Consider the following 20,718-nt stretch of genomic DNA (forward strand, 5'->3'; position numbering starts at 1 on the left):
CCTGTCTCGTTTCCAGGGCCCAAAGGTGAGACAGGGGTTCCTCTGCACTACATACTCAACATGTAAACTATCGTTCAAAATACTTTTGTCGAAATAAACTTTTGATATCAGCATATTTGCTGACCTCGGCTTAGCAAGTGCTTAAATAACTGGAAAAGCAAACAACTAGACAATAGTCACACGCGACAAAATCCCAGATTTGGTTACAGAGCTCCTTGGTTTACTACCCCATTGGATTGTGGGATATTTATGCCGGGGTATTGGCTTCATACTAAGGTTTTGGACATTTTAAGAAATCTTACAGACTGTTTTAGCTACTAAGGAACCGTTCGGTATTTATGGAATGGATCACCGGAGGAAAATAGCGGAGGGTGATGTCTTTGTATTCTTTGTTGAGGGGAGGGTCACTCAACTTTTGTATTCATGATAACAGCAAAATTTCAAAGTGGCTTGTTTGGTGCATATTTTTCCATGTAGCACTCAGTCTGAGGCTGCAGCCTGGAGCTTTCCCGTCTCATGCCCTCCCGGCTTCTGCCTTCCCCAAGCTTCGACTTTTCAAAATAAAAGCTTGCGTCTGATCCGCTACTGTATGTCTTCGTACTTTGGTGTTTTGGATGTTTTTTAACTAAACATTATGGCAATCATGCTAATGAATACAATTACTTTTTCAGCAGATGTCTTAGTTACAAAATGATGGAGCTAGCAAAGATTCTAGAGCGAATGTGATTTCTGGCGCCAATACGTACTCTTCAAATATCCTTTCGCTCCATTTACAATGACGGGAGAAGCCGAGTGACAAGTCCATAGCAACCAGTTCATGTGTTGAATTTGTTATTACCCAGAGTGCTTTGTTGAATGGTCTCAATGTTTTATTGTTTTATTTCATGTGAATACTAGTTTACTAAATGAGTAACTTAGTATTTGAAGGAATGCAGTAATGCAGGAAGTGTGCATTTAGTTTCCATGCTTATTGTGTTTCCATAACAATGTTAGTGAGTAAATATACTGAAATGGCCCCCCACCATAACAATGTTAGTGAGTAAATCTACTGAAATGGCCCCCACACCATAACAATGTTAGTGAGTAAATCTACTGAAATGGCCCCCACACCATAACAATGTGAAATGGCCCCCACACCATAACAATGTTAGTGAGTAAATCTACTGAAATGGCCCCCCCACTATAACAATGTTAGTGAGTAAATCTACTGAAATGGCCCCCACACCATGACAATGTTAGTGAGTAAATCTACTGAAATGGCCCCCCCACTATAACAATGTTAGTGAGTAAATCTACTGAAATGGCCCCCACACCATAACAATGTTAGTGAGTAAATCTACTAAAATGGCCCCCACACCATAACAATGTTAGTGAGTAAATCTACTGAAATGGCCCCCACACCATGACAATGTTAGTGAGTAAATCTACTGAAATGGCCCCACACCATAACAATGTTAGTGAGTAAATCTACTGAAATGGCCCCCACACCATGACAATGTTAGTGAGTAAATCTACTGAAATGGCCCCCACACCATAACAATGTTAGTGAGTAAATCTACTGAAATGGCCCCCACACCATAACAATGTTAGTGAGTAAATCTACTGAAATGGCCCCCACACCATGACAATGTTAGTGAGTAAATCTACTGAAATGGCCCCCACACCATAACAATGTTAGTGAGTAAATCTACTGAAATGGCCCCCATACCATGACAACGTTAGTGAGTAAATCTACTGAAATGGCCCCCACACCATAACAATGTTAGTGAGTAAATCTACTGAAATGGCCCCCACACCATAACAACGTTAGTGAGTAAATCTACTGAAATGGCCCCCACATTATAACAACGTTAGTGAGTAAATCTACTGAAATGGCCCCCACACTATAACAACGTCAGTGAGTAAATCTACTGAAATGGCCCCCACACCATAACAGAGGCGTGTGATGCGTAAAATGAGAAAGCAGAGGTTAAGTCATGGATCTCATGGCTGTAAACAAAACAATGGGCATCTGTACATCTTTGCCAAGAGCAAACCAGTACAGAAGGCAACAGTGAATTGATGGGGAGGGTCATGCCATTTTTACCAATCAATTTGGAGGGTCATAGAAAAATGTATTACTGTTGAAGGGAGGGTCAAGTCTGTTTTGACTAAAGATCCCAAAAGTTCTCTGGTAGCCCCTGAAATAAATAATGAAGAGTCCCTAAATAGCATTTTGGCATTTTGGATGCAACCTTTATTTACACTGTAGAGGGTGAGAAAGCCACTGTAAACACACACACTACCTGGCTGTCTGCAGGTCTTTACCTGTCTCTCTCTATGTCTCTCTCTCTGTCTCTCTGTCTTTCTGCCTGTCTCTCTCTCTATGTTACTCTCTCTCTCTCTGCCTGTCTGTCTTTCTGCCTGTCTCTCTCTCTATGTTACTCTCTCTCTCTCTGCCTGTCTGTTTGTCTCTCTTTCTCGCTCTCTCTCTCTCTCTCTCTCTCTCTCTCTCTCTCTGCCTGTCTGTTTGTTTATCTCTCTCTGTCTCTCTGCCTGTCTCTCTCCATGTCTCCCTCTCCATGTCTCTCTCTCTCTCTCTGCTTGTCTGTCTCTCAGGTGGTGGTTCAGACTCTGGTCCGGTCTGTCTCGTCTGTCTTCAGCGTGCTGCCGGTCGTCCTGGTCGTCTGGTTGATCTTCTGCGTTTGCGGAATGGATTTCTTTGGTGGAAGGTTTTATTTCTGTTTCAACGAGACGTCAGGGGAAATATTCTCACGCAACATGGTGAACAACAAGTCTGAGTGTTTTGATCTGGTGATGCAGAACTACAGCGAGGTCCTCTGGAAGAACCAGAAACTCAACTACGACAACGTGGGGAGCGGCTTCCTGTCACTGCTGCACCTGGTCAGTCACATGACACACAGGAAGTCCCTCAGTCTCATCACATGACACACAGGAAGTCACTCAGTCTGATCACATGACACACAGGAACATGCAGTGTTTTATTTTAAAATTTGTAATATTTTGTAAAGTAGCGCTGTGGCTTTCTCGTATGTGATTACCCAACTGGCTCATTAGGGGTTAGGTTAAGACCCCTAACCCTGGCTCATTAGGCTGTTGGTGAAGGCAAGCTGACGTTGGGTTAGGTTAACCCCTTTAACCCTGGCTCGTTAGGCTGTTGGTGAAGGCAAGCTGACGTTGGGTTAGGTTAACCCCCCTAACCCTGGCTCGTTAGGCTGTTGGTGAAGGCAAGCTGACGTTGGGTTAGGGTTAGGTTAACCCCTCTAACCCTGGCTCGTTAGGCTGCTAGTGAAGGCAAGCTGATGTTGGGTTAAGGTTAACCCCCCTATCCTGGCTCGTTAGGCTGTTGGTGAAGGCAAGCTGACGTTGGGTTAGGTTAACCCCCCTAACCCTGGCTCGTTAGGCTGTTGGTGAAGGCAAGCTGACGTTGGGTTAAGGTTAGGTTAACCCCCCTAACCCTGGCTCGTTAGGCTGTTGGTGAAGGCAAGCTGACGTTGGGTTAGGGTTAGGTTAACCCCTCTAACCCTGGCTCGTTAGGCTATTGGTGAAGGCAAGCTGACATTGGGTTAAGGTTAGGTTAACCCCCCTAACCCTGGCTCGTTAGGCTGTTGGTGAAGGCAAGCTGACGTTGGGTTAAGGTTAGGTTAACCCCCCTAACCCTGGCTCGTTAGGCTGTTGGTGAAGGCAAGCTGACGTTGGGTTAAGGTTAGGTTAACCCCCCTAACCCTGGCTTGTTAGGCTGTTGGTGAAGGCAAGCTGACGTTGGGTTAAGCTTAGGGTTAGGTTAATGTTAAAACCTGATGATGAGTTGAAAACAACTTCTGTGTTTGATGTTTCTCTGCCAGGCGGCTTCGGCATACAGTCCGAACATCATAAACTCAGCCGTGGACGCCAGGATGGTCAGTACACCTATTGTTAGCTTCACTGTTAGCTTTACTTTAGCTTCACTGTTAGCTCTACTGTTAGCTTTACTGTTAGCTTCACTGTTAGCTTTACTTTAGCTTCACTGTTAGCTCTACTGTTAGCTTTACTTTAGCTTCACTGTTAGCTTCACTATTAGCTCTGCTGTTAGCTTTACTTTAGCTTCACTGTTAGCTCTACTGTTAGCTTTACTTTTAGCTTTACTGTTGTTTTTTTGTAGGTGGAGTCTCAGCCCATCTATGAGTCCAACCCGTACATGCATCTGTACTTCATCTGTTTCTTCATCTTCGGCTGCTTCTTCACCTTCATCCTCTTCATCGGAGTCATCATCAACAGGCTGCAAAGTGACAAGATATGTCTTTATACACGCTGACAGACAGACCGGCACACTGAGACACACGGAGAGGTAGACAGACAGGCAGACAGACAGACACACTGAGACACACAGAGAGGTAGACAGAGAGGCAGACAGACAGACAGACAGACACAGTGAGACACATGGAGAGGTAGACAGACAGACAAACAGGCAGACAGCCAGACAGACAGACAGACAGACAGGCAGACAGGCAGGCAGGCAGGCAGACACACTGAGAGACACAGAGAGACCGACAGGCAGACAGACAGACACACTGAGAGATAAACAGCAAGACAGACAAACAGACAGACAGGCAGGCAGGCAGGCAGGCAGGCAGGCAGGCATACAGGCAGGCAGACAGACAGACACACTGAGAGACACAGAGAGAGACCGACAGGCAGACAGACAGACAGACACACTGAGAGACACAGAGAGAGACAGACAGGCAGACAGACAGACAGACACACTGAGAAACACAGAGAGAGAGAGACAGACAGGCAGACAGCCAGACAGACAGACACACTGAGACACACAGAGAGATAGATAGACAGGCAGACAGACAAACAGGTAGACAGACAGGCAGACAGGCAGACTGTCTTTACTCTGGTGTTAACTAGTCTTTACTCTGGTGTTAACTAGTCTTTATATCTGTCTTTACTCTTTATTTCTGTCTCTACTCTGGTGTTAACTAGTCTTTATATCTGTCTTTAATCTTGTGTTAACTAGTCTTTATATCTGTCTCTACTCTGGTGTTAACTAGTCTTTATTTCTGTCTTTACTCTTGTGTTAACTAGTCTTTTTTATCTGTCTCTACTCTGGTGTTAACTAGTCTTTATTTCTGTCTCTACTCTGGTGTTAACTAGTCTTTACTCCAGTGTTAACTAGTCTTTACTCCGGTGTTAACTAGTCTTTACATCTGTCTTTACTCTGGTGTTAACTAGTCTTTACTCCAGTGTTAACTAGTCTTTACTCTGGTGTTAACTAGTCTTTATATCTGTCTTTACTCTGGTCTTAACTAGTCTTTATGTCTGTCTTTACTCTGGTGTTAACTAGTCTTTATTTCTGTCTTTACTCTGGTGTTAACTAGTCTTTATTTCTGTCTCTACTCTGGTGTTAACTAGTCTTTATGTCTGTCTTTACTCTGGTGTTAACTAGTCTTTATGTCTGTCTCTACTCTGGTGTTAACTAGTCTTTATTTCCGTCTTTACTCTGGTGTTAACTAGTCTTTATTTCTTTCTTTACTCTGGTTTTAACTAGTCGTTATATCTGTCTTTACTCCGGTGTTAACTAGTCTTTATATCTGTCTTTACTCTGGTGTTAACTAGTCTTTACTCTGGTGTTAACTAGTCTTTATATCTGTCTTTACTCTGGTGTTAACTAGTCTTTATTTCTGTCTTTACTCTGGTGTTAACTAGTCTTTTTTTCTGTCTTTACTCTGGTGTTAACTAGTCTTTATATCTGTCTTTACTCTGGTGTTAACTAGTCTTTATATCTGTCTTTACTCTGGTGTTAACCAGTCTTTATTTCTGTCTTTATTCTGGTGTTAACTAGTCTTTATGTCTGTCTTTACTCTGGTGTTAACTAGTCTTTATATCTGTCTTTACTCTGGTGTTAACTAGTCTTTATGTCTGTCTTTACTCTGGTGTTAACTAGTCTTTATGTCTGTCTTTACTCTGGTGTTAACTAGTCTTTATTTCTGACTTTACTCTGGTGTTAACTAGTCTTTATTTCTGTCGTTACTCAGGTGTTTTCTAGTCTTTATTTCTGTCTTTACTCTGGTGTTAACTAGTCTTTATATCTGTCTTTACTCTGGTGTTAACTAGTCTTTATTTCTGACTTTGTTCTTGTGTTAACTAGTTTTTATTTCTGTCTTTACTGGGGTGTTTACTAGTCTTCATTTCTGACTTTACTCGGCAGGGATACCCATCTTCATGACAGCAGAGGAGCAGAAAGTAATGAAGAGACTTGTGATGAAACCTCAGAAACCTGTTCCCCGACCTCAGGTTGGTTCCTCAGATACTTCCTGTCTTTACAGAAAATAAAGGTCCGTATTTACGCAGCAGCAGCAGAGGAAATCAGTTCTGCTGACACGTTATCCATGGGGCTGCGTATCACAAATGATCTCCTGCATTGAATATGATTCACAAGGTCCTGATTCAATTGCATTTCTGATTGGATATCAACCAGGTTAGGGAAACTTCAGTCCCAGTCCCAGTTCATCTGGGACTGGGACCCAGTGTTTAAACCATAAATATCACGGGCATGAGAATTGCAATGCAGATGCAATACTTGTATCACCTCGTTCTGTGAGATCTCAGAAAATGAGAACTGATCAAATGTTGAGGAGAAAACAGGTGAGGACAAAGTGGGAATGGCAAAATGCATAGCCAATTCTTTAACAGATGATACAAAATAATCATTAAATGCACTTGCAATCTTTTCTGAATCTGAGATAAGAGTACCCTGTAGGGAAAATTGAATAAAAACATTCTTTTTCTTCTCATTTTCATTTTCACCGGTGATGACCTTAAGGGTCTGCCATAATGTCTTTGGGTTGTTAGCAGATTGAGTAATCTGCTGTTGGAAATAGACTGCCTTACCCTTACGCAGTTCAAAAGAACATTTATTTCTAATTTGTATAAAATTATTTTTACTCTCAGATGTTCGACTTAACCTATATAATTTAAGAAGAGAGGCCTTCAATTTAAGGAGTTGAAATATTTCAGAATTTATCCAAGGTAATTTACTTTTCCTTGGTCGAACCTTGCTGGCAGTGGTATATTTATTCTGTATTTTCTGTAGTTTAGTATGAAATTGCGTTAGAATTTGTGCTGGATCTTCTAATGACAGCTCATCACTCCAATCAGTAGCACTAAAATCAGCATTGAATTGTGGTAGTTTTGAAATTGGTATTTTTGGTACAGAGTGGGGAGCATGAGTTTTTTGGGGGATTTTAAGATTTTTCTAACTGCATAGATGAGCAAATTATCTGAAATAGCCGCATCTATGACACCAGACATTGCATATTTTGAGGGCTGATTTGTGAAGATAAGATCCAGAATAGAGCTGTGTTTTTTGCCAATTCTTGTTGGATCCTTAATTAATTGATACAGTCCAAGTTTCATTGCGTTCAAAGATTTTGATGAGCTATCATTTCAGTCAAGGTTGATATCGCCCAAAATTACAAGCTCCTTTGATGTAACAGATTTATTTATTTCAGAAAGCTGAGATAGATAAGAACTTTCACTGACATTAGGGGGCTTGTAGGTGACAATAATGGTAATTGCATGTTGAGGTGTAAAATGTACAATCAGTTATAGGGCCCTATCTTGCACTCCACGCAATTGCCTTTGTACACCGACGCATGTATCATTCCTATTTTGCACCCGACGCACGGCGGACTTTTCCCTCCACAGACGCACGTCGGTAAATTAGGGAATGTATTTGCGTGTTCAGGCGCAAATGTTATCTGGTGCTGTTTTGCAGTTTCAGAAAACAATTCCGCCACTGACCAGGAAAAACCTGGTTTAAAGTCAGTGGCGCTAGTCTAAGTCAGTAGTGTGTTATTCAGATGCTTTTTTAGGGGGGCATGCTTGGCCATAATGTAGCGCGTGCACAACGTGCATACACTTCTCTCATCTAAACGGACACAGTAGTTCCCATTTTTGCAAACCATACATAATTACAAAGGAAAATATTACTGAAAATGCGCTTCAGGTGTTTGGATCGGTCAGGAGGCACTTTACAGTACAGTCCTCAAAAAGTTGCAGCATTCTTTGTGGCTTGTTGTGTTTTACACAACATTTCCATGAATCATGGATGTGTTGATGACATAAATGAGGAAATATTAGAGAAGTGGTGTTGAACTACGGTGGGACACTCCGGCTGAATCTGATCCAGAAGTGGCAATGCGCGATGCGCTCCTGGTGAAGCGTGTGGACGGAGATGGAGTGTGGGGGGAGGAGATGGAGTGGGGGGAGGATGAAGGGGCACAACAGGAGCAGGTGGTGCATTTGGAACCTCCATGGCTGCAGCAATCCTCTCCAGACTTGAGGAGATGCGCCCGAGAGGAGCAGCAACATCGCCACCCGGACAAGACGGGCATTTATTACTTTGCCACATCTCGGACAGCTCCCGCTGGCGTGCGCCAGGCAAATCCACTGTCATAATAGCAATCCACCATGGAACAAGCGCGCCTGCTCTTAAAGGTAATGTGAGATGACGCTCTGATTGGTTATTTTCACGTTACGCTCAAACCACACCTAGCTACTTCAGACCAACCCATTTTAGATTTGCGTCGGGCGCAAGACTCATTTATCCCGCCGGTATCATAGCAACAGCGCTCGAGATCCGCCCACAAAGCTACTTGCGTTTTGCGTTTCACACTTGCGTTTCAGATCGTTAAAATAGGGCCCTTAATGTTTCAGTTTCGGTTTCAAATTTTGATATTAAGTGTGCATATTTCCGACTCACATAGAAGGCCACTCCGCCGCTGGTCTTGCTAATGCGGTCTTTACAATACAATTCATAATTTTCAATTGAAAGAAAAGAATCAGGAATATTGGGAGTTAACCATGATTCAGAGATTGCCATTACTGGCTTTCGATTGCGCAAGCAAGATTTTAAATTCTAGTTTGGGAACAGGGCTTCGGGTGTTTAAATGGCAAATTTTAAAACCTCTGGTGCTACCAAGTTAACTTAGACTTAAGCTCTATTGGATCTTGCACCCGCCATGACAGACTCTTCTCATTTTATTTTTGGGTCTGCTGTCTTGCAGAATAAACTCTCTCTGACAGCGTCTGTTTTCCCTGTTTCAGAACCAGTTCCAGGCTCGGTTATTTGACCTAGTGACTTTGCGGTGGTTCGGCGTCTTCATGGCGACGGTGATCTGCCTGAACATGGTGGTTCTGATGATGGAGACGGATGACCAGAGCATGGAGATGGAGATCATCCTGTATTGGTTCCACTTCCTCTTCATCATCCTCTTCTTGGTTGAGTTTATTCTGAAGATCGTGGGGCTCAGACGCCACTATTTCACCGATGGCTGGAACATTCTGGACTTCGTGGTGCTCATCGTGTCCATCATGGGTACATCGCAGATAGGACTGGGTTCAAATCATTCTCCACTTAAAATGCATTGTTGTCTGTCACTAAACTGATATGTCTTTTTTGTTGCTTTTTTAATGTTGTTGATGTTTCTTTTATGTTTTTGTCATTTTCTTCCACATTTTTTATTTATTTTGAATAAAGACTTTGCTGAACAAAGCAACAAAAAAGTAGAAAAACAACAAAAATGTAGAAACTAAACATGAATAACAGTATCAGCAGGAACATTCTCTCTGTCTCTCTCTTCAGGTATTTTCTTAAGCGACATCATGTGGATATACTCCTTGCCGGTCCCTCTTTTCCTTGTGCTCCGAATGCTTCGTGTCCTCCGAGTCCTCTCTATCTTCCGCTACGCTCAGGGAACCAGGAAGCTGCTTCTGTCCCTCGTGATGTCATTTCCTGCCCTGTTCAACATCGGCATCGTCCTCGTCATCATCACCTTCTCGTCCTCCGTGTTTGGCATGTTAACTTTTGGCTTTGTGAAGCGGGAGGCCATGATAGACGACATCTTTAACTTTGAGACGTTTGTGAGCAGCGTGCTCTGCGTGTTTACGATCAGCACTTCAGCGTCCTGGGGGGGTCTGCTGAGGCCCCTCCTGAACTGGCCGCCGGACTGCGACCCCTTGATGGAGCACCCGGGGTTCCCGGTGATCGGTAACTGCAGCTACCCACCGCTCGCCATCGCCTTCTTCGTCAGCCACCTGTTCTTGTGCTTCCTGCTGCTGGTCCACCTGTACATCGCTGTTGTCATGGAGACGCTCGGCTCAGACGACGACGAGCAGCTGAGTGAGGACGACCTGCAGATGTTTCATAACACCTGGAGGGAGTTTGACCCCGAAGCCTCGCAGGTCATACAGTACAGGTGAGACTTAGCTCCCTACAGGATACTAGTCAGCTTGATGAGTCCACATTACTGGAAACATGCTCCGGTTCTTAAAGATATCTTTAAACCCAAACAAAAAACGTTTTCTGACATATTCTTTCATTTAGCTGTTTCTTCTTCGGGCACTTTGGTCAGCGACATGTGAAAAGTTGTAACTCAGGACTCGGATCAAATGTTGAACACTGAAACCAAAATGTTATTAATTGTAACTTTAGTTAATAATTCTGATTTCTGAGGTTCCTGTAATGCATGAGTCAGCATGTTTTGATGTAAATGGACTGTTTTTATATAGCGCTTTTCTAGTCTTAACAACTACTCAAAGTGCTTTTACATAGTACAGGAACCATTCACACACATTCAGACACTGTGGCCAAGGCTGCCGTACAAGGTACCACCTGCTCATCAGATAAACATTCACACACATTTACACTCTGATGGAGCAGCATCGGGGGCAGCTCGGGGTTCACCACATACCATGCTCTCTAGCTCGCTCTACCACATACCATGCTTGCAGGTTAGGGTTAGCCAGCTTGTAACACAGAAATAAAATGGATTCTCGATAATTTAATCTCTATAGTTTATAGCTAACTCGACCAGCTGACTTCTCTATTGACTGTAGAAACAGGTGAAATCTCTGATAGTCTCTGATAGTCTCTGATGGTCTCTGATGGTCTCTGATGGTCTTTAATAGTCTCTGATGGTCTCTTATGGTCTCTGATAGTCTCTGATGGTCTCAGATAGTCTCTGATTGTCTCTTATGGTCTCTGAGAGTCTCTGGTGGTCTCTAGTGGTCTCAGATGGTCTCTGATGGTGTCTTATAGTCTCTAATAGTCTCTATTAGTCTCTGATGGTCTCTGATGGTCTCTGATAGTCTCCGATGGTCTCTGATAGTCTCTGATTATCTCTGATGGTCTCTGGTGGTCTCAGATGGTCTCTGATGGTGTCTAATAATCTCTAATAGTCTCTGATGGTCTCTGATGGTCTGTTGTGTTCTACAGTCAGCTGTCAGATTTCTGCGATGCTCTGCAGGATCCTCTGAGGATTCCTAAACCAAACTCCGTCAGACTGATCCACATGGATCTGCCTCTACTTCCCGGAGACAGAATCCGCTGCGTGGACGTTCTGCTGGCTCTCGCCTCACAGGTAACATTGCCTGATATTATAACATTATTCTTATTAATAATCAAAATCAAAATAACTTAATTTGTGGTCAGGCACATTCAGACACAACATACAGTAATACATAGTCAATAATCATCCGGGATAATAAATAAATACTCCATAAAAATGTATATTTTTATGATTCTTATTGTTATATTCCATCTTTGTGTAGGTGGTCGGTGACTCAGAAAAGATGAACGCTCTCAAAGCCAAAATGGAGGAAAGATTCAACCCGTCTAAGGTTTTACACTCTTCTTTTTCTGCTTGTCCTAAAGCACATTGTTGTCTTGTTAAATATTGTTATGTACTTACAGTTTGTTGATATCTAATGAATGTGTTTGTATGCCCAAGACACATTTCCTTTGGAACAATAAAGTTTATCTTATCTAGTTCTACAGACTGAATCAGCGTGATGTTGCATCACTATCCCCCACCTATCCCCAATAGAATGTGTTATTCTCTGTCCTGTGTAGTTTTGCTGCATCTTTGATAAACCAAATCTAGCAATAGGAACAGCAACATGTCACCACTGGGCGGCCTGACTGCTAGTTTGGGCTAGTTAGCCAAAAGTGTTGACATATGATAGCATCAAACATGCATTTCAGATGAAGGAGATGAGATCCAGATGTTCCTCAGAGACGTTAAACTCTGTGATTTGGTCGATTCTGTTCTAAGAATTGTTTTTAAAGCATTTTCAAAATGTGGATTAACAATCTGTCCTGAAGTTAAAGGTGCAACTGCCGACTCACTTTCATTGTTTCAGTCTGATTTTCTGACTAAACGTCAGTCAGAAACAGAATCTGTTTTCAGATACGTCACACTGTCTTTTTGTCTGTATTTTCAACTTCAACTTAAATTTCTCTTCAAGTCTTTCACTATTGTCTATGTATAGTTAAGTAATTAATATTCTATTTTTGATATATTGTGTAGCCTGTTGTACTTGAATAGATATAGAATTTGCACTGGCACTATCTTGCACTATGATACCATTGCACCTTTCTGCATTTTTTCCACACCGCTCCTTTAAACATGCTACCATCTAACTTTACCGTAAAGGCCCACTGATATCTTCCTTTGTATTTTTGTAGTATGTATTTGTGCGTGGTTGCCATATGTCTGTGTGCCTATGTGTTTGTGGGACACTGATCCAGGATAGAAATCTGCTGATTCCTTGTGTCTCTTCTAAATGTTCACATAACAGTCTGATCTAAGCTGATATAACTCTGAATATAAGTCTGAATATTGTTCCCTGCAGGTGTCGTGTGAACCAATCAGCAGCACCCTGCAGAGGAAACAGGAAGTCGTGGCGGCCACAGTGATCCAGAAGGCCTACAGGAAGCACGTCCTGCAGGACGGAGATGCCCAGGAGACGACGGGCGTGTCTGTGGACGCTGGTGGTCACTGAGTTTCTCCGCCACGCTGCTCCTCCCACTTCCTGTCCGATGAGAACCTGATGGAGTCAATCATATTTGGTCACCAATCAGATCAGAGATGAAACAACAAGTTAAAGTTGGATTCTGTGTTCTGGTTCTGGCGGTGGAAACATTCTTAAAAAGAGAAAAAGAAACAGGAAATATTGGCTCCAGAGACCCTACTTCAGGATGTCAGTATTATTATTAAAAAGATTATCCTGATCCCTTCAGAGTTTACTTCAGGATGTCAGTATTATTATTAAAAAGATTATCCTGATCCCTTCAGAGTTTACTTCAGGATGCGGCTCACTTTGATAGAGATCCTGGAGACACAGATTAAAAATTAACCGATTGATCCGGACCAGAGGCTGGCAGTTTGTAAAAAAACATTTAACTAACTAACTAACTAGCTTTATCATATATAGGACTTCATTCTGGAAATGTTATGGGAGTGGTTGGGTTTGTTTGTTTTCCTTGTCCTCTGTGTCTGTCCAAGTTGCTGGAGTGGATGAAAGTAGGTCAAGGGGCGTGGCCGGGCGATCCACCTACCTGCACGGCTGCTGGCTTTCCTGCAATCTCTTTCTGCTCAGCTGTTGCTGATTCTCTCATCACGGCTGCAGTATTTAGACCTGGTTGGAACCTGTCTTCGGCGCCAGATTGTTTACAGCTACCAAAGTGGTAACTTGGCTCCCAGTGAATCGTGCTCTCAAGTTTTTTTGCCTCATGTTTTTTCCCTCGTGCTCCGCTTACCTATGTTTGTTTTTGTCCTCTCATCCAGACCTACACCACTCAACCTGTGCCTACGACTGCTGTGCCGCCAGCCTTTCGCTCCTCAACCTTTTCATCTCCTCGTTTGGATCCCTGCGAGAGTTGTTTTTGGACACGCCACGCTCTGCCCACGCCACTCCAGTCCTGTCTCCTCCACCAGCGCAGCTGACTGTCTCAGGCTGCTGAGTTTTTGTTTATGACATTCATTAAAGACATTCTACACGTTTTCCTCCGTGTCTGTGTGTGATACTCCGTGTTCTGGGTTTTAGCCACAGCCATAACAGGAAACAGCTTTTCCTGGAAGTATTACAACTTTATTCTGAAGATATTACAACTTCAGTCTGAATATTTTACAACTTAAAGATATAATCAAATAACTTGTGTACGTAACTTTGCTGGCACATTATTTTAGGTTTCTGTCAGCTAAACTTAACTGTTGATCTTTTGTCAGCTAAACTTTTAACTTTCAAGAGGTTTCTGGGTGATCTTGTTTTCAGAAATGTATTTTCATTTACATTAGCATTTTTAATACTAATGTTACGAAAACTAACATTAGTATTAAAGACATATAAAGTTATCATAAACACTAACCTAAGCTTGTTTTACTCATTGTTGAATATTCTTGATGATGATGATGATGATTGAACTCTAAATAAAGTGTAACTGAAAATGAAAGAACTTTCTGTATGATATTATAATTCATCTCCATGTTTACCTGGATCAAAAAGTGGAATAAACTTTACCTGTGCTACTTTCTCATTCGTGAGGTCACCAGGGGGCGCTGCTCCTAAAAATTTTGAAAAAACGTTGAAAAAAGAAACAAAATAGAAGAAATAAGCTATAACAAAGATAAAACATTGAAAAAGCGCCGTATTGTTCAATTCAAAGTTGCTTTATTAGCATGACGGTAGGTACAGTGTTGCGAAGCAGTCAGTCCTCCTAGCAGGTGGGCCAGTTTATCAGAGTCTTTAAGGGAGCTAAAATTGGGAATTTTGTTTGTAAAAAATATCCTTTTCCTATCTGTTCAAACTTTGGACAGTATAGGAGAAAGTGCATCTCTGTCTCAACCTCACCAGTCGTACAGTGACCACAGTTCCGCTGCTCTTTTGGAAGCCATGCTTTTTTGTACAGGCCTAGGTAGTCGTAACACTGTGAATGCTCTAGAACCGTGTTTCCTAGAGTGAAAAGGTGTCTGGTTGCCTGGGATTTGGCTTTTTTTTTTGGAAGATTACAATCTTGGTTTTTGCCAAATTAACCGTCAGGGCCCAGTTCTGACAGAAGTGCTCTAGCAGATCCAGGTGCTGCTGTAGCTGTAACTCATTAATATAGATATTGAACAGGGTAGGACTCAAGCTACAGCCCTGCCTCACCCCACGCCCCTGAGTGAAGAATTCTGTTCTGCTGTTATTAATTTTCACATCGCATTTGTTGTCCATATATATGGATTTGATTATATCATACATTTTACCCCCTACACCGCTTTGTAAAGTTTCATAGAATAATCCATAATGCCAAATTGAGTCAAATGCTTTCCTAAAATCAACAAAACAAGTGAAGATTTTACTTTTGTTTGCTTGAATAACATAACATGTGGTCAGTGATACGATGTTTTGGCAAGAAGCCAATCTGACCTTTGCTCAGGAAATTGTGTTCGGTAAGGAAGGCCTGTAGACGGGCGTTTAGAATACAGCAGAAAACCTTCCCCAGGTTACTGTTCACACAGATGCCTCGGTAGTTATTGGGGTCGAATTTGTCTCCACTCTTAAAGATAGAGGATATAAGCCCCCTGTTCCCGACCTCAGGGAAGCAGCCAGCTTGAAGAACGAGATTGAACAGCTTTAAAAGGGCCTTTTCCAGCTCAGGGCTGCTGTGTTTCAGCATTTTAGTCCTGATGCTGTCAGGTCCACATGCTTATTTTGGTTTTAGTTTATGGAGTGTGTGTGTTAATTCCTCTTGGGTGATTTCATAGTCAAGTGGGTTTTGACTGTCTTTTATGATTTTTTCAAGCAAGTGCTACCCTGAAAATCCAGAGTTCTTGCAAAAGCACAATTTGAATTAGCTCAGAGAGTCACTCTGGCATTGAGTAATGATGCTCATTAACTATGCCCTTGTAGCCGAGCTGCACCAATCACATCGGTGCATCTGATATAGGCGGGCCAGAGTCGAGCTAAACAGATGACGACAGTTTAATCTACCAGTTAGCTCCTCTGGTAGCTAAGATTTTAATGTAATATCACCAGCTGATTGTTCATTTTTATTTCCAAGCCTTTAGTTTCCTGCTCGGGTTGTTTCCCTGTCAATTTATTTATGTTCTGCCATGTTTTTTTACTGTTACCTAGCGTTTTCTATAATTTGAATAAAAAAGTTTGCTTTGGCCTTACGTAATTCGGACGTCACTTTATTTCTGGCTCCTGTAAAGTTAAGTCTGTCTATATGAAGTCCAGATTTAATAACTTTTCTGAATAACTGATCCCTATGCTTCATTAGCTTTAAACAGGCAGGGTTGAGCCAGGGGATATAGTGTGACGATGTTATTCTTAACATACATGAGAACCCCCCCACCCCTCCCCTGACCCCTATCTTTCCTAAAAGTTTTGTATTCTGGTAGTGACACAGCAGCTTCAGGTGAGGAGCTGGTAAGCCACGTTTCAGATAAACCCATAAAATTAACGTTAGAATTACATAACAAATGTTCAATCTGTTCACATTTTGGCACCAAGCTGCAAACATTTAAATGACCCCCAAACAGTCCCCCCTTTTTATACACTGGATGAGTACTGGGTTATGAATCTTACATGTACTAGTGTGTGGAAACTGTCCTTTTGTTCCGGGCGTTATGGTGGTGACCTCCTGTTGCATCGCTGGTTCCCAGCTCAGATCTGCTGGGTGGCCCGCAGTCAAGCCGCCACCGGCCAGGCACAGCGCCGCCCCCCCGCCAGTGCAGACCGAGGGCAGCGGCACGGAGCCGAAAATAGTGTCAGGCGCCAGCAGACGACCCTCAGCCCCGCGCTGCCGCAACGCCAGCCCACGGCTCAATGCTGACGCGCTGGGTAGTATCTCTGTCTCGCCAATGGAAGCTAGGCTCAGCCCCGCTGTTGCAATATGGGGTGGTGGAAACAGGTGTTCACTAGGTTCCTGCTGTTGCAATATGGGGTGGTGGAAACAGGTGTTCACTAGGCTCCTGCTGTTGTAATATGGGGTGGTGGAAACAGGTGTTCACTAGGCTCCTGCTGTTGTAATATGGGGTGGTGGAAACAGGTGTTCACTAGGCTCCTGCTGTTGTAATATGGGGTGGTGGAAACAGGTGCTCTCTAGGCTCCCGCTGTTGCATAGCTGGTTCTCGGCTCAGTACAGCTGCGTAAACCGCCAGCATCCAGATGGAGGTGGACAGGTTCAGCGTCTCTGCCCATGTAGTTGTTGCAGACGGGCAGCCACTGGAAACCCGGCTCTGTGACATGAGCCCTCAGCCCAACAGCTCTGTAGGATGAAATGCTGCAACTCACCATGGCAGCCATGGCAGCTGGCTGGGTTAAGCTGCCAAAGGCAGCACACCTGCTGCTGGAAACACTAGGAGCCCAGGGCCATATGAGAAATGACCACGGCTGTTGGATAGCCGCAGCTACTGGCCGCATCGGCCCCAGCCGCAGCTGTGTTAGCCAGTGAGAGTGGGCCAACTGAGCCTGTTGTAAGGCTAACTTTGTCTGGAAGCTAATGTTCAGGGGATGAGGGCCAGGGTTAATCTCCACGTCACGTGCCAGTAATACCATAAATACCAGATGTAAAAGTCTCACAGTTTTACTGGCTGGGTTGATGTTTCCTTGTAGCGTGGATGGCACTTTGGCTCGCCCGTTGTTAAGGAAGGTAGAGTACAGGAGACACTGACTTCCGTATGACGGAGCACAGGCTTTGTATTCGGTGGATAAACGCTGCCAAGTGGTTAATAAAAACAGACATATGATAAAAACAGCCTTAGGTATCCAACTAGAAAATGGAAATGCTTTTTTGATGGCTTTAATCGAGTTAGACAGCACACACAGGGCTGTCACATGTGTGTGTGTGTGTGTGTGCGTGTGTGTGTGTGTGTGTCCAGTTAGCTCCTCTGGTAGCTAAGCGTATGAGGCTCTGGATACATCACCCTGTGTATTGTTGTGATTGGTCGTAGTGTTATCCAATTGCGTGCGGTGAGATTTTCATAAGCATGCTTGGTGCTGCCCCTCATGTTGGGCCATTTTCATTACTCAATGATCTGGATTTCCAGGCTAAGGGAGTACAACTTTTATGTAATAACTTGTTGGCCAATTGTAAGATTATTTAATGGGATTGTGTTGTAAAGGTTTTCAAAGTAATTCCTCCATGTTTCTCCATCTTTCAGAGGTGTGTCTTGGTTTGGTTTTGGGTTTAGGTTATTACATTTTTCCCAAAACTGATTCTGGCTTATTGAGGTTTCAATTTCTTCTTTGGTTTCATTATAGTGTGTTTGTTTTTCTTCTGAATCATGTGTTTATATTCTTTAAGTTTGCTGCAGTAGTTTTCTCTCAGTTCTGGGTTGGTTGGTTGGTTGGCGGTGTTTTTGGTTGGACATTTTTCGAGGTTTTTTCTCATTAGTTCACACTCCTTGTCAAACCATTTTTCTTTGTGGGTTTTGTTTTGGGGTTTAGGATTACCCCTCAAGAGAATTGCTTTGAGGGTCTCTCTCTCTCTCTCTCTCTCTTTCTCTCTTTCTGTCTCTCTCTTTCCAATAGAAAGAGACAGGATGAATGGGGAAAACTGTGGTAATCGTAGCCTATATGTGTGTGTGTGTGTCTCCGTGTGTTTTCCTGATACCGAATAATGACAGTAATTTGCAGGCTGTGACTTTAAATATCAGTTTTCTCTTTCCTGAGGAAATAAAATCACCTTTAGATTAACAGACAAGACAATAAACTGTGTTAGGTCAAAGATAGCTTTATTGATATGGTGTCAGAGTTTAGTAGTAGTCGTCCCTGATGCGCCTCATGCTCATCCACCTCATACCACTCATGCCCATGTTGCTGAAGTTCCTGTACTCTCCGGGCCTCATGTACATCATCCTGCCTCTGTACTGGGGCTGCTCGTACATCAGCCAGTGGCCGTCCATCACATGGCAGGACATGCAGTTGGACATGCGGTAACGGTCCATGACGTTGTCACAGTCCTCCATCAGCTCGTGCATCTGGCCTCCGAAGTTCTCCCTCTCGTAGATCCTCATCCTGTAGGAGCCACGGTGCTGAAAAACATCCACAAACAGTCATCAGTCGTCAGCCGGTATTTCCTAATATTACTTTAGGAAGTGATTAAATGTCAATAATGATCCAAAATGTTCTTTTAATCAAATGATTTATGGTCACTATTAATCTCAGAGCTGGTTGGCTTGGTTCCAGGTTTAAACCTCTTTATATCAGCATTTAGTGAAACATCAACATAGATACTGAACGGGTTTGGTCCAATGCGAGCGTTGTGTGTGCGGTGATGGTTTGTGTGGTTACCATGGGGATCATGCGGCAGGACCTGATGCAGTCGCTCATTCCCATCATGCTCTGGTAGTCGGAGTACTCGCCCCTCTTCAGGAAGTACTGGTTGCCCATGAAGTTGGTGCGGTCGTAGACCATAAAGCAGCCTCTCTCCACCCTGCAGGAGTGACACCTGCTCAGGTAGGAGGACATGTCAGCGCAGTCGCTGCTGCACTCGTAGGAACGACCCTGGAAGTTCCTGTCCTCGTAGAAGACGACCTGAACACAGTTAGAGAGAACGTCATCACAGGAGGAGATTCATCACAGTTAGAGAGAACGTCATCACAGGAGGAGACTCATCACAGTTAGAGAGAACGTCAGAAGAAGTCTCAGAGGTCTGATTGTCAGGGCACTGAACTATGACCCATTTTTTGTCTTCTGACATGCTCCACTTTGCTTTTATTTTGACACTTTTACAATTACTTCCAGGTTGCCTGTCTTGATGTTACCCTCATGTCTTTCTTCAAAACGAAAAAATGAATTTTTAAAATAAATTACTGTATTAAATTAGTTTTTTTCTTTTGGAAGCCAAAAACCAACAGACCTCGGGATTTAGTCAAAAATCCAAAAACCCAGGTGACTTCCATTTTTGGTATCAAATGGTATAAGGATCTACACATGGCCTTCTCATTCTTCAATCCAAAAGGAACAACGATAAAAGGAATTTCTAATCACAAATGGATTACATATTATTCAGTACCGATATTACCGATATAATATACCGATATATTCGATACCCTGGTCTTTTTGGTTTTCTTGTTTTTTTTAATTCTGAGAACAAAAACCTAAAAGCTATGTATAAAAAGCTGTTTGTAGAATATAGAGTTGTGCCCATCCTGGGCACTGCGTTTTAACCCAAACCTAACCCTAAACTAAGTAACTTACCATGTAACCCACTAATAAAGCCATCAGGTTAAACCTATAAGTCGTTCATAAAGAGTTATAAGAGTGACTTCTGAAAGAGAAACAGTCAGTTTGTAAAGAATAGTGTTTTCTCACCCTGCCCTGTCTCATCAACATGCTTCTTATAATTTCATGTGAATGTAAGCTAATGTTATTTTATACAGTATATCTGTATAATCTTGTGTAAGTCGATAAACTAAGCATGTTGCCCACTAAATAAAGTCATCAGTTGAAACCTATAAACCCTTTATAAGCGTTACTATCCTGTCCCGTGGCTCCTTAATCTATAAGCCGTTTATAAAGAGCTATAAGAGTTATGAGAGTATAAAGAGTGACTTTTGAGAGAGAAACAGTCAGTTTGTAGAGAATAGTTTGCTTGTCTCACCCTGCCCATCATGTTCATGCTGCTGGAAGTCATGTTGTCTCTCTGCTCGTTCAGCCGGATGCTGCTGATGTTCAGTCTGTCAGCTGTGGATGTGTTGTTACCTGTGGAGCAGCTGCTGCTCTTTATAGCACCTGAGCAGCTGAAGCCTTTTGTCCAAAAGCCTGAGCCAGCATCGCGTCATAAAAGAGACGCTCGGTGTTCGGCATTTCTCTTAGAAACTACAGACAAAGAGCTACAGACTGCAGCGGCTCTGTGTCTCCTTCAGGCCTCTTTGTGTTCATTCTCTGTTCACTTTG

At 42.9% G+C, this 20,718-nt stretch overlaps 2 protein-coding genes across 3 annotated transcripts in view; one reads left to right on the forward strand and one right to left on the reverse strand.

The window, feature by feature from the left end:
- LOC114559795 (sodium channel protein type 4 subunit alpha B) overlaps positions 1 to 14,284 on the forward strand; it is a 49,774-nt gene extending 35,490 nt beyond the window's left edge. The window contains exons 22-32 of one of the 2 annotated variants that reach the window (XM_028584695.1): positions 1 to 25; positions 2,599 to 2,883; positions 3,846 to 3,899; positions 4,142 to 4,273; positions 6,187 to 6,279; positions 9,094 to 9,364; positions 9,632 to 10,244; positions 11,264 to 11,408; positions 11,599 to 11,667; positions 12,682 to 13,516; positions 13,617 to 14,284. The exon at positions 1 to 25 is cut by the window's left edge and continues 86 nt beyond it. In XM_028584695.1, coding sequence (XP_028440496.1) covers positions 1 to 25; positions 2,599 to 2,883; positions 3,846 to 3,899; positions 4,142 to 4,273; positions 6,187 to 6,279; positions 9,094 to 9,364; positions 9,632 to 10,244; positions 11,264 to 11,408; positions 11,599 to 11,667; positions 12,682 to 12,831 — 1,837 coding nt within the window. In that variant the 3' untranslated portion in view covers positions 12,832 to 13,516; positions 13,617 to 14,284. The remainder of the gene's footprint in view (positions 26 to 2,598; positions 2,884 to 3,845; positions 3,900 to 4,141; positions 4,274 to 6,186; positions 6,280 to 9,093; positions 9,365 to 9,631; positions 10,245 to 11,263; positions 11,409 to 11,598; positions 11,668 to 12,681; positions 13,517 to 13,616) is intronic. The other variant, XM_028584696.1, reaches the window with a different exon arrangement.
- A 4,288-nt stretch (positions 14,285 to 18,572) lies between these two features.
- Positions 18,573 to 20,497, reverse strand: LOC114560006 (gamma-crystallin M2). The gene is made up of 3 exons (XM_028585115.1): positions 20,423 to 20,497; positions 19,111 to 19,353; positions 18,573 to 18,851 (listed from the first exon to the last, which is right to left on the reverse strand). The coding sequence occupies exons 1-3, from the start codon at positions 20,453 to 20,455 to the stop codon at positions 18,573 to 18,575; spliced, it is 555 nt and encodes a 184-aa protein (XP_028440916.1). The 5' UTR covers positions 20,456 to 20,497.
- Between the last annotated feature and the right edge of the window lie 221 nt (positions 20,498 to 20,718).

The sequence above is a fragment of the Perca flavescens genome, chromosome 8 (genome assembly GCF_004354835.1).
Source record: "Perca flavescens isolate YP-PL-M2 chromosome 8, PFLA_1.0, whole genome shotgun sequence".
Classification (NCBI taxonomy): Eukaryota; Metazoa; Chordata; class Actinopteri; order Perciformes; family Percidae; genus Perca; species Perca flavescens.

Bases quoted from the DNA above. Each gene is read 5' to 3' on its own strand.
- LOC114560006 (XM_028585115.1), bottom strand. From the start codon at position 20,455: ATGACTTCCAGCAGCATGAACATGATGGGCAGG. The intron at 19,354-20,422 runs GTGAGACAAGCA...AACTGTGTTCAG, and splicing joins GCATGAACATGATGGGCAGG to GTCGTCTTCTACGAGGACAG. The intron at 18,852-19,110 runs GTAACCACACAA...GATGTTTTTCAG, and splicing joins CCTGCCGCATGATCCCCATG to CACCGTGGCTCCTACAGGAT.